This window comes from Nomascus leucogenys, chromosome 5, assembly GCF_006542625.1.
Source record: "Nomascus leucogenys isolate Asia chromosome 5, Asia_NLE_v1, whole genome shotgun sequence".
In the NCBI taxonomy this organism is placed as follows: domain Eukaryota; kingdom Metazoa; phylum Chordata; class Mammalia; order Primates; family Hylobatidae; genus Nomascus; species Nomascus leucogenys.
This window is the reverse complement of record NC_044385.1, coordinates 17,159,840-17,179,280: the sequence shown is the minus strand read 5'-3', so window position 1 is coordinate 17,179,280 and position 19,441 is coordinate 17,159,840. Positions and strand designations below refer to the sequence as shown.

The following is a 19,441-nucleotide window of genomic DNA, read 5'->3' as shown; positions in this document are numbered from 1 at the left end:
TGAGTCCCAACCTACTCAAATCCATTTTCTGCACTGCACCACCTCATCATATCCCAGATATTGTTAGTGTCATGTCATTTCATGACTCAGGAGCTGTGGGTGACTTTGGTAAGAGCGGAGCAGTCGCTGTCTCATCTGTCACCTCCTCCCCTCACCTCTGTGCAGCCAGCGTCCAGGGAGCCTGCCTCTTGCTGTCCTTTTCAAAGCTTTCTGGGTCTCTCCTCTGTGCCTTTGATCAGGTCTTTCATGCTGCCCAGAACACTGTCTCTTTCTCCCATGCCAGTGACATCCATTACTTTCTTCAAGGTCTGGCTCAAAACCCAGCACTCAGTCAGGCACGGTGGCTCACACCTCTAATCCCACCCCTTTGGGAGGCCAAGACAGGCAAATCACGAGGTCAGGAGATTGAGACCATCCTGGCTAACACAGTGAAACCCTGTCTCTACTAAAAATACAAAAAAGTAGCCGGGTGTGGTGGCAGGTGCCTGTAGTCCCAGCTACTTGGGAGGCTGAGGCCCGAGAATGGCATGAACCCTGGAGGCGGAGCTTGCAGTGAGCCAAGATAGCACCACTGCACTCCAGCCTGGGCGACAGAGCAAGACTCTGTCTCAAAAAAAAAAACAAAAAAAAAAACTCAGCACTCTTGGGAAATTTCCCCTCCAGGGAGACAGGGCACAGAGAACCTTGGTGGGAGGCAGAAGCCCTAGGTTTGTTTATGTCCTGGCTCAGACACTTTGCAGCCTCATAGATGACATTAAACAAGCTCCTTAGCCTGTCGTCTTACTTTGGGCTACCCTAAAAGCAGAGACTATGATATGGACTCGGATATGTGTAGTTAATTTGGGAAGCGATCCAGGGAAGCCAGAATGAGGGGTGGGAAGTAGGAAAAATCAAACAACTATGTGTCATTGAGCCCACTGCTCCTGTGGGCTACTGGAGATCAGTCACACGGGGCACTCTCTGTGAACCGTGTTCAAAGCCCCTCAGAATTGGCCCCCCAAAGAACGGGAGGCTGGGATCTCTATCTATTGACTCAACTCCTATTCCCCATGGTTGAAGGTTGCCCTGGGGGCTGACAAGACTCAAAGGCTTTTGAGAAAGGCCCTGAGACAGTGAAGTGAGGTGTGCTGGAAGTGGAGCACTGTCACCACTCACCCGCCCACCACAGAGGTGGGCTAAGGGGTGAAGTATGGCTCACAGACCTCTCCTGCTAAATACCTGTCTGTGCCTCAGTTTCTTCCTCTTTAAGATACGGTAACTATCCACATTTTAGGGTAGCATCAAATGACAGAGGTGACATATGCGAAGGCCCCTCCCTCAGCACACGCCAGCCACCCCAGCTCCCTGACTCTGTGTCCACTCGACACTTAGAACTGTTGTATTCATCATGTCTACCTGCATGTACGGTCCCTCAGTGTTATCTATGGCTATTTCAGGTCTTTTATCTTAGCTGAAGATAAGGGCAGGTTCTTCCCTTCTTTTTCTGTCGCCCATCCCAAAGTGCCCACCACACAGCTGAATGCCAAGTAGGTCCTTGGTACAAAGGGGTGTCGAGTGAATTTGCTGTCCCGAAACAGTCATCTGTGAGCCTGTTCTCTTCCGCGGAGATGCCCTGCAAGGCCATCCCAGGGCAGTGTCCTAGCCTGCTTCTTACAGCTGAGAGGCCAGCTCCAACATTGCGTGAGACCATTGCCAAACTGCTGGTGAAGTGCCACGCTCTGTGGCAAACACATGGCAGCTTGGGGAGGGAAGTCTTCTGACGCCCTGAGCCCTGGCAGGGCAGTGGGCAGTAGATCCAGCTGGCCCGCCCTGCGTGGGCCTTCAGCAGGGATGCAGGCGAGGCTCCAGAGGACGATGACTCAGGCCTGCCTCTGTGACTGGTTATTCCAGATGCTGCCCTGCGATGGGACTGTTCTCTGCTCCTCCCACCCCCGGCACCGGTACAGCACGGGAATGCATGAGAGTGAGCCTTGGTTTCTTTAGGGGAGTCACTGCGTAATTGGAGAGCAGTGTCCGTGGGCAAGACAAAGGAGGGCCGGGGCAAGTAAGGGAACATGAGAAGATGATGTTCTAAACTACTCTCGGCATAAAATGTGCTTTGAATATTTTGGATTATTTTTCCAATTGTAGAGAGAGTTTTCCCTGAGACACTGGTTTGTCACCAAGTCGGGTGACACTAGGTCTGGGGCACTCTGCATCTACAGCCTGGAACATAATCATCTTCTCTGGGCAAAACCACGTGACTCACATGAGGCTCAAAGGTGGACCCTTCTTTCTGTCTATACCATACTTAGCAAAGACAACAGGCTTAACTGCTCTGTGAAAAATGCTAAACAACTTCTCAAAAACAATAAACATCTTCTACCTACCTGAATGTTTACATTTAGACAGGCCTTTAAGATTATTAGTCTCTATAAAAATATACAGGCATACCTCAGAGATAATTCAAGTTCAGTTCCAGGCCACTGCAATAAAGCAGATATCACAATAAAGCAAGTCACACAAATTTTGTGGTTCCCCAGTGCTTATCAAAGCTGTGTTTGCACTATAGCCTAAGTGTGCAATGATATTATGTCTTTAAAAAAAGTACACACGTTATTTTAAAAAGACCTTATTGACAAAAAATGCTGACAGAGACACAAAGTGAGGACATGCTCTTGGGGAAAATGGTGCCAATAGACTCATTCGATGCAGGCGCCGTGAATCTTCAATTTGTAAAAAACACAATATCTGCAAAGCATAATAAAGTGAAATGCAATAAAACAAGGTATACCTGTAAATAACTCTAAAATCAGTTATTTACTCTTTTTTCCCTTCACCTGGAATTCCTACCTGGTTATCTCTAACTACAGTAATCCCATCCTTAAGACCCTGCTCAAATGCCCCCTCCTCCAGGAAGTCCTCATGATCACCTCCACCCAAAAGAGCTCTTCCCTGGAGACAGAGGGAGGGCAGGCACAAAAAAGACAGTTTGTCTCCTTTATAGTTTGACCTCACATAAACTTTGATGTCCTGGGAAGAATAATGCCAACATTTCCACACTATACATGTGGAAATGGCTTCAAACTCACATAAATCTTTGGTTTAATAACCATGTATAAATGCAGTTAGAGAGAGAGGGAGGATGAGGGAGATTTAAAAATAAGAGGCCAACGGAGAGGAGGCTATTAAACTACGTGGCAATGATTTATTGATTGAGAAGTAAAGGGAATTCCTCTCTGTCTTCTTCTAAATGATCGGTTTCCAACTTCTAAACACTCCCAGATGTGGAATGCATGTTTCTTCCTTCCATTCCTCTCTGCAGGCTGCTCTGACATTTGCTAAATGGGCTCCCGGGTCCTGGTTTGCAAATGTTGCCACTTTGGGATCTGTAGATGGTCATCCCTGGCTCCCCTGGGGAGTGTCCTGGAATCCACCAGCTCCATCTGCTCGACAAGAAACTTGAGTTTGTTCTGTTACCTCTTTCATCATTAGCCAAAGCTCCAGGACTTGGTTAAAACTTTAGGCAATTAAAAAGACTGACTTATAGAGATAGTAGTATTTTCACTATATCGTCCCTGCTTGAATTTATGTTCTTGAATTCCATTAACCTGAAATATATCAAAATACCAAGATGTTATGAAGAATGGGAACAAATATAGAAAAGTGAAAACAGTTGTCTGTGAAGTTTCTGCAAGACAAGAAGTAAGGAAGGACAGCCTTCCCTCTCAGATGGCTCCCCACCTTCGGGTCCATGAAAACCACTGGCCAGAGCCTCAGGGAAGCCTTCAGTTAATCCCTTTTAAATGAATGAGAGGTGGATGGAGGACGGCATCTCGCCTACAAGTTGGCCCCCAAATGTCATGTTGTATTAATAATTCAGCTCATGGCTTCATACTGCAGGTCTACTCAAGGAAAAAGTTATGTCATGCTTGCAATGGTCTTCAAAGTATGCCATCCTTTTCTTTCCTCTTCCACTGCCACTAGCATATTCCAGGTCTAATTGTCTATCTGGTGTGCCTGGCCTTCCCAACTCCAGGTTACTCCCTCTCCAATCACTCTGCACCCCTCGGCTGGCCTCCCCCTCCTCAATCACCCTGCCCCCCCTCTGCCAGCCTCCCCTTCCTCAATCACCCTGCCTCTCCACCCTCCTCTGCTGGCCTCCCCCTCCTCAATCACCCTGCCCCTCTCTCTGCCGTCCTCCCCCTCCTCAATCACCCTGCCCCTCTCTCTGCCGTCCTCCCCCTCCTCAATCACCCTGCCCCTCTCTCTGCCGTCCTCCCCCTCCTCAATCACCCTGCCCTACCCTCTGCCGGCCTCCCCCTCTGCCGGCCTCCCCCTCCTCAATCACCCTGCCCTCCCTCTGCCAGCTTCCCCCTCTCCAATCACCCTGCTCTTCCTCTGCTGGCCTCCACCTCTCCAATCACCCTGCCCCCCTCTGCCGGCCTCCCCCTCCTCAATCACCCTGCATCCCTCTGCAGACCTCCTCCTCTCCAATCACCCTGCCCCCCTCTACCAGCCTCCCCCTCCTCAATCACCCTGTGTCCCTCTGCAGGCCTCCTCTCCAATCACCCTGCACCCCTCTGCTGACCTCCTCCTCTTTCACAGACCCTCTGGTTGGGTGTCTTTATTTTTGTTATTACTTTAGATAGCAGCTCTTTCTGGCCTTCACCAGCCGTCATCGACAGCACATCACGAAAGCCCCGGGTACAGTCCATCTTCATTGCGACCTTTGTGCTTTGGTTTGCATCCGGCCATTTGGTTAGAAAGCTGCTCTTCCTCAAGCCACCTGTCCAAGTTCTACCAATTTCTGAAGGTCTGGGTTAAATGCCATCTCACCGACGTTTACCACATCCGCTCTCCTCTAAGCTATGGTCACTGTTGCTGCCATGGCCACAGCAGGAAGCACACTGTGGGTACTGACTGCCACAAAAGGACAACAGTCACACAGCTCCGGCAACCCCTGAGCAGCTGCTGCAAGGAGGTCACCTGATGACACAGGTGGCAGTGTGCCCACCCATGGACAAGCAGTCCCCAGAGAACCTCCTTGCCACATGTCCCCATCCCCATCTCCCTTTGGGTCTGGCACCTACAGGGGCTGTCACCTTCCACAATACCCACGTGAACTTCCTAGCGACATGGCACTCCTGTTGCCAACAAACAGAAATATGGAGGGCTCTGATTAAGCTCTTTTGAAAACATCATAAAATAGAGACCAAATCAAGGAAGCTACATTTCAGAAACATTAGTTATGTTCCTAGATCAATAAACAATCGCTAGATGGGATCCACTGTTGCAAAATCTCCCAATCTCCTCAGAAAAAGCAAAAACCACACTTGCCATGTATCCTGTATTTGGGGGAAAATCAAGGAACTCCCTGAGGTTAATCGTACCTACTTAATAGAAACTTTCATCTGAGAAGCACTAAGTACTTTGGACACATTAGCACGTAGGTCCTAGTAATACTCCTACTAAGAAGAAAGAGGTTAAATTTACTTCACCTAATGGTTGAGGAAACTAGTCTAGAGACAGAGAAAAAGCGACTTACTCAAGCTCAGGGAATATATCAGCGTTAGCGATGAGGATAAAACTCAGAGGCTGGAGTCTCAAACTAGTGTACTATCACAGTATGTTACTCAATGCACACTCATTCATTCGTTCGTTCGTTCATTCATTCATTCTGTGCCAGACACTGTGCTAGGCTCCCAGAAACACCAGTGAGCATAAGACCCGGCTCATATCAAGCGTATCATCCAATAGATGAGGCAGAGAATGCAAAGCACACAGACAAAATCACTAGACTCTGCTAAGTGCTATGAAGGAAACAAGCATCCATTGGATCCTTACGATGCCTGTCATTTGTTCTCACAGCATCCCTATGAAGAAAGTATTTTACAAGTAAGAAAGCAGAATCTCAACAAGATCAGGTGCTTGCCCAAGGCCTCACCACTCACAGGTGGCAGAGCAGCAATCTAAACACACTACCCTTTCCCTCCAACAGCCATTGACCATGGAGCCAAAACGCATCCACACACTTCCAGAGCCAATCTCGGAAGGATAGACAAACACCAGGACTGTGCCAGAACTCCCTTTTCCTTCTAGTGTTCTGCCTCTTCTTCCCTGTGCATCAAGGAGAAGAGGCTGGTGGGTGGCGCAGCCTTAGGAAGGAATGGTGTCTGTCTTCAACGCTTAGGAAGCTGTGAGACATTCTCCAAACTCCTGCTTCAAAGAATATGTCCATTCTAAGCAATATATACACAGCAGAGTTAAGAAGCGTTAGTAGGGGCCAGTGTGGTGGCTCACACCTGTAATCCCAGCACTTTGGGAGGCCGAGGTGGGTGGATTACTTGAGGTCAGGAGTTTGATACCAGCCTGGCCAACATGCTGAAACCCTGTCTCTACTAAAAATACAAAAATTAGCCGGGCATGGTGGTGCGTGCCTGTAATCCCAGCTACTCGGGAAGCTGAGGCAGGGAATGGCTTGAACCCGGGAGGCGGAGGTGGCAGTGAGCCAAGATCGCACCACTGCACTCCAGCCTGGGTGACAGAGTGAGATTCAAAAAAAAAAAGAAATTAAAAAAAAAAAATAAAGAAGCATTAGCAGGTCCCTCTGAAACAGGAAAATTTCCCTTGTCCCTCACAGGGCATGCAATGGGGTGTGTCTCGCTTCTTCAGTGCCCCGCTGCTCAAACTTCTAGGGGAGCATACAGATGGGCAGGCTGTGGGGCTCTGACCCCATGGCAGTACCGAGGGGTGAATGTTTACAGCTGAAGCCCCAGTGGGCGTGTGTTACAGGATGCTCTTTTAGTTTAGCCATCCGTAGGCAGCTTGTGTTAGTCAGCTCAATTGGACCCCTGCCTTATTGCCAGGACAGAGGGCTTTCTGTGTCCCAGATTCTTGCCTTGGTGTACCGGAAGAATCAGATCACACCTGCGCTTGGGGAATGAGTTCAGGTTGTTTGAGTGGGAATAGCTCTTGGCAGATGGGGGAAGCCAGAAGGGGATGGAGTGGGAAGGTTTTCCCCTGGAGTCGGGCTACTGAGCAGCCAACTCTTCTCTGACCACCCCAGCTAAACTCCAAGTCGTTCTGCTGGTCAGTGGCCTGCCGGCCTGCCAGTACCTGTCAATGTGTTCTTAACATCCAGCCGCCTGTGTGTTTACCTGCTAGGGTCTCGGGGTTTTTGTAGGCACAGGATGGGGATGTGGCAGGCCAAGGTGGTCTTGGGAAATGCAACATTTGGGCAGGAGAACTAAAATCCCTGTCTTCACCTAGGTCTGTAGCCATGGGTCCGGGGGTGGAGCCTAGCCAGGGACCACGCCCTAGGATGGAAAGACGTTCTCTCTGCCCTGGGTAGCATAATAACAAGGCAGATAAAGGCTACATTGGAAATAAGCAGAAGCCACAGCGGGCTCTGCAGAGGAAATGCATAACTTTCTTGTAGGAGGAAAAGAAGAAAGGGTGAAGGATAAGGAGGTTCACCTGGTACAAAGGTAGGGGAAGCATGGTGAGAAAGAGGCAGCAGAGTCTCTCCGCCCTGAGAAGAGACAAAGCATGGGGCCAGGGATCACTCCGACCCGCCAGGACAGGGTACTCACAGGAGAGGAAGTGTGGGCAGGGAAGGTGGAGTGTCGGAGAGCTTGAGGGTCCACATTGCATCAGAAGCTGCCTCTATTGCTTCCTCGTCTGCTTCCCTGGCTCCACTCCTTTTGGGGTGAAGAACTGGCTTTATCTCACCATACTGTCTTCTGACTCTCCTGTGTTTGCCTCATGATGGTCACGGCTAAGTTTGTGAAACCTAAAAACCAAAAGCGGGCCAGGCGCGGTGGCTCACGCCTGTAATCCCAGGACTTTGGGAGGCTGAGGCGGGTGGATCACGAGGTCAGGAGATCGAGACCATCCTGGCTAACACGGTGAAACCCCATCTCTACTAAAAATACAAAAAATTACCTGGGTGTGGTGGCGGGCGCCTGTAGTCCCAGCTACTCGGATGGCTGAGGCAAGAGAATGGTGTGAACCCGGGAGGCAGAGCTTGCAGTGAGCCAAGATTGCAGCCACTGCACTCCAGCCTGGGCGACAGAGCAAGACTCCATCTCAAAAAAAAAAAAAAAAAAAAAAAAAAAGCGAAACCACCGCTTTTTCTCCTACAGACACAGAGCCAAGCACATAAAAGTCCAAAGTATCTTAGGTGGCCACTTAGCTGCTGTAGCCAAGTTTAGAAATGTGTTGAAAAGGACAGCTGACCTCTGTGTTCTGCTGGGCTCCTCTGTACCCTCCCTTCCCTGGGCAAACGATTCCCCAGCCATGAAGGTTTGTGCCTATGCAGGGTGGAGGAGGTCTGAGGAGGAAAGTGTCTCCTCAAAGAGGCACGGAGGGGGCTCTGGAGCCTGGCCACCTGCATTCCAACCCCAGCACCAGTGTTCTGGAGTGTGACGCCAACAGACTACCTCCTGTGCCGCAGTTTCTACATATGTCAAATGGGATAGTAATTCCAAAAAAATCACTGCAGGATTTTTTTATTTAGGTTAAGTTTTTTAATTTAGATTTGAAGCCAGCTGTGTGGGGAGAAGGAGCGAGCAGTCCAGGGAAATAGTTGGAAGGGAGGCTGAGAGTGGGAGGGTGAAAGCCCGCCAGCCCAAGCAACAGGGAGGGAGTAGAGAGCAGAGCTGAGTGCCTGGAGGCAGTGAATCCACCTTTGCAAAATGATGACAGTAAGAGAAATCTAACATAGCTAACTCGATCTTGCTTCTAACCTTCAAGCTTTCCTTGTTTATTCCTGGGTATAGACCAAGTTAACTTTGAAAGGAATTTAATTTGTGGTTTAACCTTAAAGCAAGAATGATAATAACCCTTCCCAAAACTAAACTGCCTTTGTAAAACTAATGAAAGTCCACAAGGTTAGGATCATGAGAGGGACGTAGGCATAGTTAAATGGAACCAGCCACTGTTCTGGAAGTCAAAACATTTGTAACGTCCCCAATTACTCCTGCAGATAACATCACTATTGTAGAACCTAAGATTTTTTTTTTTTTCTTTTTTTTGAGACGGAGTCTCGCTCTGTCGCCCAGGTTGGAGTGCAGTGGCGCAATCTCGGCTCACTGCAAGCTCCGCCTCTCGGGTTCACGCCATTCTCCTGCCTCAGCCTCTCCGAGTAGCTGGGACTACAGGCGCCCGCCACCACGCCTGGCTAATTTTTTTTTTGTATTTTTCGTAGAGACAGGGTTTCACCGTGGTCTCGAGCTCCTGACCTCGTGATCCGCCCGCCTCGGCCTCCCAAAGTGCTGGGATTACAAGCGTGAGCCACCGCGCCCGGCCAGAACCTAAGATTTTTTTAAGGTGTTTTTCCAACTTTCTAACTTGCATTTCTGACAACTGACTGACCCCACCAGGTCCTGTGGCCCCCACCTAGAGGGGCATGAAGACCACACCCTTGTGATTCATCCCTAATCAATTAGCAGCACCCATTCCCTCACCCCCTGCCCACCAAATCATTCTTTAAAAAACTCAGTCTCTGAATTTTGGGGGAGACTGATTTGAGTAATAAACCCCAGTCTTCTGCTTAGCCGGCTCCATTTATTCAACTATTTCTCTGTTACAATACTGCCGTCCTGGTAAATTGGCTGTATCTGTGCATCAGGCAAGAAAAACCCATCAGACAACAACAGTAAAAGGGGCTGGGTTCCAAGAATGCTGGGTTGGAAGTGACCAGGCTTGCCCTGAGAGTTGCTACTGCTCCAGGATCCTTATGGTCTCAGCACCTTGGGCAAGGGAGATGGCACCAGAGAGGCCCCCCAGATGGCACCTACCTCTTGCCCTGGGGTTTGTCCTATCTTCCTCTAAATGTGAGCATGTCCTTACTTAGCCCAGGAAGGCTGAGAAGGAAGGATGGCACTCTGGGGGCTTCCTGTGGCTTAGCTGGGGGCACCTCTGAAGGATCAGAGATGTGGCCCAACATGACAGAAGCCAGCAATGGACACTGCAGCCTGATGCAGAGGGGTGTGGGGTGGCATTGGGCTATTTTAGGAGGGTCAGGTCCTTGTGCCTTGGAAGAGATCAAAGCTACCCCTCCACCTCCAGGCTGTGTTCTCTCCCTCTGCCCGGAGCTGCTTGACTGTGTTTTCTCCTTCCGCCTCTCTGGGGCAGCTTGGCTGGGAAGAAACCAGTGTTGGCCATTTGTCATCCAAATACACATAGGGCATTTCCTACCTGTTTCCTCTGTCTCTCCAAAGTGGACAGATTCCCCTCCATTCCATTTTCTCACCACCTCCAGACTCTGGTCCTCTCCTCCCACCCTCTGTCCCTACAAGCCAAGGCCCTCCCTTCAACACACCTCCATATTTCACTCTGCCTCCTGACTGCCAAGCCTAGGTAGGGTTTTCCTCTGGTTCTCCCCCTCCTCAGCGCCTCTGCTGAATGAGACAGGAGGCTGTGGTGGTTCTGGTCCCCTGGGGAAAACTCTCTTCTTTCAGGCTTTTGTTGTTGTCCTGGATTTGTTTTTGCTTTTCTCACCATTTCTTTCCCATTTTCTTATCCTTCTTCAAGGTTGAGGGCCTGGGCTTTGCTCCTCTCTTCGCCTGCCCTGTCTCACATTTTCCTATAGCATCCACTGCTTCTCTGCCAGCATTTCCCTGCTATGTTCCTTAGGGCTCCAAGGAATAGGAAATGCTGCTTCACAGGCAGTTGAGAGGCTGCATTTCCATCAGGCTTCCTGATTCTGCTGCTATTGCGGCCTGTGATCCACACTTTAAGTAGCAGGTGCTAGAAAACAGGTGCCAGGCAGACACTGGAATTCTCTACCTCAGAAAGCAAGAAGCATTTGGGATTTACTTGTAGTACAGTATGAGACTGCCTGGGAGAAGGAGACAGCAGGAGCCCAGGAGACTTGGAGAGAGAGAGTGAGAATGGCCACAGGCCTTCCCAACAATTTGAAATTGTTTGCACTGTGCAGGTGTGTGGGAAAGCCCCCACTGCTGCTTCTCCCTCCAATTCAGGAAAACATGCTATGTATTCAGTGTAGGACCAAAGCAAGAACACAAACAGAGGGTCCTATACCATATGTCTAAATATCTAGAAGTTACTAACTTGGCTTGAAAAATACACCTTCACAGAGACCTGGGTGTCCTGGATTGAACTGAGAGGCTTCTGAATCCTTGGGCTTTCAACTGAATTGAGGATTCAGGGGGACAGGCCCCAGGTTCCTTCTCTTCTCACCCAGCCCTGACTGGCACTGGGGAGGGCCTCAGTATTGACAGGTTGAAAGAGTCGGACCAACTCAAAGAGTCAGACCCGATCGGGCTCAAACCAAAGACATGCTGGTCGCGGTCAAGAGATTTTATTGGAGGCACCAAGGCGACACCACACGGAGGAGGAGAAGGAAGGAAGAAGGGGCGAGCTGCTTAGGTGCTGGGTTTTTATACTCAGTGGGGCTACATGGGTATCGGTGATTGGCTTAGGGGTGGGGTTTGAGTAAAAGGCAAGAGGTGTTCTTCCCTGATTGGCCTTCTCTTGGCGGGCTCGCAGGGTGGAGAACTGGGAACCGGGGGTGAAGAACCCGGAACCGGTGCCATCTTACTGTGCCCATGTTACCTAACACATGTGGACACCCTGGCCCAAACAGCTGAACCACCAGAGAAATGCTGTCATATCTTCACTTAATTCCATCCATTGGATTACGTACATTCAGCAAAAGCAAACATAATAATAATGATTTTTTGTTTGTTTTTGTTTTTTTTTTTTTTTTGAGACGGAGTCTTGCTCTGTCACCCAGGCTGGAGTGCAGTGGCCAATCTCGGCTCACTGCAACCTCTGCCTCCCTGGTTCAGGCAATTCTCCTGCCTCGGCCTCCTGAGTAGCTGGGATTACAGGTGCCCAACACCACACGTGGCTAGTTTTTGTTGGCCAGGCTGGTCTCGAACTCCTAACCTCAAGTGATCCACCACCTCAGCCTCCCAAAGTGCTGGGATTACAGGTGTGAGCCACTGCACCTGGCCTGATAATTGTTTTTTAAAGGAGAGGGACAGAAGAACTTTGCATAAGCTCACGCCCGAAGTGAGCATGGGTAAGGACATACAAATCTGCTGTTAGTCTCTTAGTCGGTTTCAGCTTTTGTTTGCCTTGCATGGAGGGAGTGTTAAAAATACATCTTTTTTCCAAAAATGCCTTCTAAATGCAAGCCAATTACATTATCTGGTACTTAACAGAAGAAAGCACAATCTATTCCCCTGCTGGAGACAAGAAATCTGTCTTTTTGTTTTTTCTTAGAGATGAGGTCTTGCTATGTTGTCCATGCTGGAGCACAGTGGCTATTCACAGGTCCGAACATAGCACACTACAGCCTAGAACTCCTGGCCTCAAGCTGTCCTCCAACCTCACCCTCCTGAGCAGCTTGGACTACAGGTGCATGCCACTGTGCTCAGCTAAGAAATGCGTTTTGTTGTTGTGGGATTTCTGGAGACATAGCTTGTTAGATTTTGGTATAGCATCTTCTTAAGAGATTTTTCTTTTCTTTTTTTTTTTTTTTTTTTTTTTTTTTTTTGAGAAACAGTCTCACTCTGTCCCCCAGGCTGGAGTGCAATAGTGCGATCTCAGCTCACTGCAGCCTCCACCTCCCGGGTTCAAGCAACTCTCCTGTGTCAGCCTCCCAAGTAGCTGGGATTACAGGCATGTGCCATCACGTCCAGCTGATTTCTTTTTGTTGTCGTTGTTGTATTTTTAGTAGAGATGGGGTTTCACCATGTTGGCCAGGCTGGTCTTGAACTCCTGACCTCAAGTGATCAGCCCACCTCAGCCTCCCAAAGTGCTGGGATTACAGGCATGAGCCACCATGCCCAGCCTCCCTTAAGAGATTTTTAAGGGTAATTTTGATTATGCTCAATATTACCTTATACATGGCACTATATAATCAAAACAGTTTTTTAGAAACTATACCAAAATAGGATGACCCAGGAGAGCTACCAGAGACAGGAGACCAGGTAAGAGGCTGCTGCTTCTATAACAAGAAAGAACAGGTCTCGAGTAGGATGGTGATTGTAGGTCTGGGAACATACAGGTGTCAGATATCACAAAGAAATACTCGACAGAGCTTGGACATGGGTTAAAGATGAGAGTCAAAGAAAAGGAAGAGGTCACCGTTGTCAAGTTTTAAGCTTGGATAACTTGGAGAATGGTGAAACAAAGAGCAGAAATGAGTCAGGAAGAAGGACTGATTTCTGGGGGAAGGATTTGAAGAGTCTGGCTGCACACAATTTGAGTTTGAGGGGCTGGTGATCCACGCAGGTACAGAGGATTCGCAGCCAGCTGGAAATTCAAGGCTAGAGTTGGCAGGGAAGCTAGCACTAGAAATGGTGGAGAGATGATGGTTGAAACCATGAGAACAGATACAGTCAGTGAAAGAATTGAAACAAGAGAGACCTGGCCGGGCGCGGTGGCTCACGCCTGTAATCTCAGTACTTTGGGAGGCCAAGGCGGGTAGATCATCTGAGGTCAGGAGTTTGAGACCAGCTAGGCCAACATGGTGAAACCCCGTCTCTACTAAAAATACAAAAAATTAGCCAGGCATGATGGCAGGAGCCTGTAATCCCAGCTACTTGGGAGGCTGAGGCAGGAGAATTACTTGAACCCGGGAGGCAGAGGTTGCAGTCAGCCGAGATCATGCCATTGCACTCCAGCCTGGGCGACGAGTGAGACTCTGTCTCAAAAAAAAAAAAAAAAAAAGAGAGAGAGAGAGATCTAGGACAGAACCATGGAATGTGGTCCCAGTTAAGGATGGGACTGAGGCATGAGAGGGCTAAGGCTGCAGAGAGGAACCACGTCAGGGGCAGGAGCAAAACCTGCCCTCTTTTAAGTCATCCTTGGTGTTGATGGCAAATGATCTTCCTAATTCTAGTCAAATCATTCCCATGCTTTACAATCTACATATAGAGAATGAAATCCAAATTCTTGAGGATGATGGCAAGACCCGCCCCTCTGCCCCTCACTCCCTTTCCAGCTGCATCTGCAAGCCATCCCAAGCACACTAGGCACGTTCACCTCTCTGAACATTTTCTCCCAACTTTGCCTCTGCTGGGAAGGTCCTTGGCTACCTGGCACATTTCTACTCCGCCTCTGGGGTCCCACATTCTCCACACCTCCCCTGCATAGCCGCCGCACACATAGCCGCCACACAGCTATCCACCTCGGGTGGAAATAATTGGGGCCTTTTGGCTTTCCCACAGCAACTTTGATGTTGCTCTTTTAAAATCATTATCACTTTGTCTTATTACGTATGACTTCTTTCCGAATCGAGCCTGAGATCAAGCAATCCAGAGCAGGGAAGCAAAAAAAAAAAAAAAAAAAAAAGATAGTCAACAAGAAAGCAGACAGAAAAGAGCAGAAGCCAGGGGAAGGCTAGGTCCATGGACAGAGGGTGGGGACGGGTCAGATCAGAGGCTAAGTTAGAAATGAGTGGAAGGCAATGCCGGAGCAGGTTCCACTACCAGTAGACGTGGGAGTGGGTAACAGTTTGAGTGAAACTGATGATAGCTGGTGGGAAAGGCTTCTAGAAGCTTCCAGAAGCTCTGCCCTGGTGTTGACACACTAGTCATCTCTCCTGAGATTTGATAACGTAATTATCTGATTCACCTTGGCTTTTTTTCCTTTGACTTTTCCAGATTCCGTCATATCTCCGAGACTCCAAGTAAGCCTGTGTCCAAATGTCTCATAGAATGCTCCCAGGAACGGCTTGATCCTCGTTTTTGAAACTTCAAGTGCTGGCTAAGTAAGGGGATGTATTTATTAGTCCATTCTCGAACGGCTATAAAGAAACACCTGAGTCTGGGTAATTTATAAAGAAAAGGGGTTGAATTGGCTCACGGTTCTGCAGGCTGCCCGGGAAGCATGTCTGGGAAGGCCTCAGGAAAGTAATGGAAGGTGAAGTGGGAACAGGCACTTCACATGGCCAGACCCGTAGCAAGCAGAGGGAAGGTTGTTTGCATCTTCAAACAACCGGATGTCAGTAACAAGGCAGGGTGGTGCTAAACTATGGGAAACCGTCCCCATGATCCAATCACAGCTCACCAGACCCCACCCACCTCCAACCCTGGGGGTTACAACTCAACATGAGATTTGGACAGGGTAACAGATCCGAACCATATCGAGGGAGAAGCACCTAACTCAACCTCTCTGCTAGGAAATTACCAGCTGAGAAATTCCCTTCGGATGCTTCCCTGCCCTCAAGCCTCTCACTTCACGCTAAAGAAAAACCGGCGGTTGATGTAGAACGATGGGATGGCCATTTTCCCCCAAAGAAGTTTCTCTTTTGGACATGGCCACCTTTTTCAATCGTATCTATCGTTAGGATTATTGTTATTCCGGAATTGCAGGCAATGTTTAAATTTGGCACCCAATACTAAAGACACAGCTTTTTAAGTTTTTTTAAAAACTTGATTTCTAAAACATGATGACTTCAGGCCAGGACACTTTTCAAAATCTTTCCTTGAAAGATCTTAACTTTCAAGATATTGTAAGAAGCATTTAAAAAGAACATTACAAAACTATAAATAAGAGATATTGAATATTTTCTCCAAACTGTACAGCCTTGTTGCTGCTGGCCAGACTACCAGGTAGCCCCTGTCATCACACCCAGGTAGGGTGCACTGACCTGCATGCCCTTCCCCTTACGTGCCTCGCCCAGCCCAGCCTGCACACCCTACCCCTGATGCCAAGTCCAGTGCTTTGACTGATTAAAAAAAGCCCTACTGGCTCTTCCCAGTGAGCTACCTGGAGAATCCTTGTACCTCTACTGTCTCCCTTCTACTCGAGTACAAGCCCCAGAATAAAGCCATGTCTGGGAAATCTGCTTGGCCCTGTGTTAATTGCCATTACATGGGGGAGCTGAAGAGTCTGTGGCCTTTAGCATAAGTAGTGAGCTATAGCGGTTAAGCTATTTCATCATAAGCGTGGCTCTAGAGGATGTTTTCTAATGATGCAAATTGCTACAGATACATCCATAAGCACAAGGAAATGGTAGAGAAACGTACATCTATAGTGAAATTATAAAGAGATGCATGGGCCATATGATCTCAAAACTTAGGGCCACAGTTACCTTTTGGGGATGGCAGGGAATCGGGGGAGAGTGCATGGAGGGCTCCAACTGCATTGGTGAAGCTTGCTTCCTTCACGTAGTTTTTGTGTATCATTATTTACATTATTTGTGTGTTTCAAATATTTCTCTTTTTCCTTCTCATGTCGGACAGGTAATGTGCCAACATTGTAACAAGGTTTGAAGGAGGGATATCTCACACATAAGCATGAAAAACTGTAAGTGTGTTTCACATTTATGAACCACAAAATAATGTGTTTCAAATTTTTCTTAATACATTGAAAGCAACAGCTGAAGATCATGAAGACAGTTCAACAAAGAAATACAAGCTGATGGCTTGTGCCTGTAATCCCAGCAACTCTGGAAGCTGAGGTTGGAGGATTGCTTGAGCCCAGCAATTCTAAGACCAGCAAGGGCGTCATAGTGAGACTTCATCTCTAAAAAATTTTTTTTAAAAATTAGCTGGGTGTATATTAATACATTTTGCGTTTCTATAAAGGAATACCTGAGGCTGAGTAATTTATAAAGAAAAGAGGCTTCTCTGGCTCATGGTTCTGCAGGCTGTACAAGACACACAGTGCTGGCATCTGCTTCCAATGAGGCCTTAGGAAGCTTCCAGTCATGGCAGAAAGCAAACAGGGAGCAAGCACGTCGCATGATGAGGGAGGGAGCAAGAGAGAAGGGAGGAGGAGAGAGATGTGACGCTCCTTTAAACAACCAACCAGCTCTCATGTGAACAAAGAGAGCGAGAAATCACTCATTACCACGCATGAGGGACCCACCCCCGTGACCCAAACACCACCTCCCACTGGACCCCATCTCCAACTTACTGGAGATCACATTTCAACTTGAGATTTGGAGGAGATACACATCCAAACCATATCATTGCGTGTGGTAGTGCACGCCTGTAATTCCAGCTACTCAGGATGCTGAGGCAGGAAGATTGCTTGTGGCCAGAGTTGCACATCAACCTGGGCAAAAGAGCAAGACCCCACCTCTACAAAAAGTTTTTAAAAAATAACTAGATGTGGTGGCATATGCCCGTAGTCCCAGCTACTCAGGAGGCTAAGGCAGGAGGATCGTTTGAGCCCAGGAGTTCAAGGTTGCAGTGAGCTATGATCATGCCATGGCACTCCAGCCTGGGCTACAGACCCTGTTTCCAAAAAATAAAAAAAAAGGCCAGGCGCCGTGCTCATGCCTATAATCCCAGCATTTTGGGAGGCCGACGCAGGCGGATCACCAGGTCAAGAGATCGAGACCATCCTGGCCAACATGGTGAAACCCCATCTCTACTAAAAATACAAAAAATTAGCTGGACATGGTGGCACGCACCTGTAGTCCCAGCTACTCCAGAGGCGGAGGTTGCAGTGAGCCGAGATTGTGCCACTGCACTCCAGCCTGGTGACAGAGCAAGACACCATCTCAAAATAATCATAATAAATAAATAAATAAATAAATAATAAAAAAGAAAAGAAATACAAGTGGCCAATAAACACATAAGAGCTGTTTAAGTTGGGTTGGGGCAGGAAAAAGTGGAGAGAGAGAGGAGTGAGAGATCCAGCAGAAAGAAACCCTAGACAAAGCCAACCGTAGCTCTACCAACAAGCAAGAGGAAGCAGCTCTGCACAGACAGCTGCTCTCCCAGCTGTGCTTCTGGAGGGATCAAATAGTGTAAAGCTTTGCCTCCAACTTTTGACATTAAAGACAGAGTAAGTATTCGTCACTGGGAGCCAGAGAACAAAAAAGAATTTGAAAAGCTTTCCTGAGTGTGCTTCTGAGTTTTGCTTTTTTACTCTAAAGAGGCAGGAAAAAACAGCAAAGTTTACATTATGAAATTATTTCAGCCCTCGTGACCAAGATGGTCTGGTATGGGGAAAGCAAGAGCCAGAAACTGTATTATTCTACTGGCCAGTTTTTCTGTGTTTGTTTGTTTGCTTTGAGACATGATCGTGCTCTGTCGCACAGCTTGGAGTGCAGCGGCATGACCATAACTCATGGTAACCTCGAACTCCTGAGCTCAAGTGATCCTCCCACCTCAGCCTCCCAAGTAGCCAGGACTACAGGCATGCACCACCATGCCTGGCTAATTTTTTAATTTTTTTGTAGAGACAGGGTCTTGCTATACTGCCCAGGCTGCTCTTGAACTCCTGGGCGCAAACAATCTTCCCACCTCGGCCTCCCAAAGTGCTGGCAGGGATGAGCCACTGCACCTGTACTGGCCAGCGTTCCTTGGCTGGTTTCTCTAATTATCCCTACCTCTCCCACATGGGATTCAAAATGCAGAGATCCTTTGATAAGTCTTTATCAGTATAAAAGCCTCTGTGATTATATCAAAAGCATGAAAAAGGAAAAACTATCTTAAATGAACTCTGGTTTTTCTGAATCTTCTCAAATTGGCTAATCAGTTAGAGAAAACTTGAGAATTTGTAATTGGCCCACTATACAACATATCAAAACCGTAAAGTTGGATAAAACACTGTAGATGACTTAGTTTCACGCTTTCCTTTTCCAGGTAAAGTAAGGCCGGAGAGATTAAATCCTTTGCCTGGTGGTAGGTGGCAGGGTTGGTTTTGGAGCCCACGTGTCCTGACGGAATACTCTACAGCTGGTTATTACTCCAGCTCCTTCTAGAGCACTGGGGAGTCCTGACCCTGGAATCCTGCAGTTCCCTCTGCCAGGGACTTGAGGATGTTCTGGTGTTCACGTATGGCACAAGCACTTTCCCCTCCTTTCTCCTGATACCTGCATGCACACCTGAGACGCCTACTCCAAGACTCACCCTGGGGATGAAGTGGCCTGATTTCATTGTCGTAAAGGCATCCCTGATGGGATTCTCCCAAGTCAGTAATCATCTGTGGGCTTTATGAATAACAAACATCTTAACCTTGGATTATGTAGCTAATAAAAATAAGAGGTATATTCTAATACGCCAAAGTCAGCAATTGGGAAGTTCACGTCACCTGGTCCAATGTTGCATCCTCTCTGCGGTCTTTCCCAGTCTCCCCAGGCAGAGCCACTCCCTGCTTTTCTGTTCCTACCCAGATTTCTTAGGCTGTATCATGACCTAATTTGTACAATTTCCCCTGTTAGGACTATGAGCTCCTTCTGGAAAGGGTTACTGTCTTACTCAACTATATCTCCAACATCTAGGACACAGCTTGGCCTCTAGTAGTTGCTGGGTCCAAATGATGGCTGGGTCTGGGAGGAAAGCGCCATGTAGACCAAACAGGGATACAAGTGAACTTTCACACTCACCAAACAAAAGATCACTTACAGTCCGGGGCACCATAAGAATGATTATCCAAACCAGGATACTTTTGAATGGAAAGTGGCACTATTAATAATTATAATAGGACAGCAGGCATAAATCAGGACTGTTCTGAGCAA

At 48.1% G+C, this 19,441-nt stretch overlaps 1 protein-coding gene and 1 pseudogene across 1 annotated transcript in view; both read right to left on the bottom strand.

The window, feature by feature from the left end:
• Nucleotides 1-3,320: 3,320 nt before the first annotated feature.
• The window catches only part of TTC13 (tetratricopeptide repeat domain 13), a 97,299-nt gene continuing 81,178 nt past the window's right edge, over nt 3,321-19,441 (bottom strand). Inside the window, exon 23 of the mRNA XM_030812701.1 lies at nt 3,321-3,590. Within this exon, the coding sequence (XP_030668561.1) occupies nt 3,524-3,590 (67 nt within the window). The 3' untranslated portion in view covers nt 3,321-3,523. The remainder of the gene's footprint in view (nt 3,591-19,441) is intronic.
• LOC115835335 lies at nt 16,199-16,308 on the bottom strand (annotated as a pseudogene).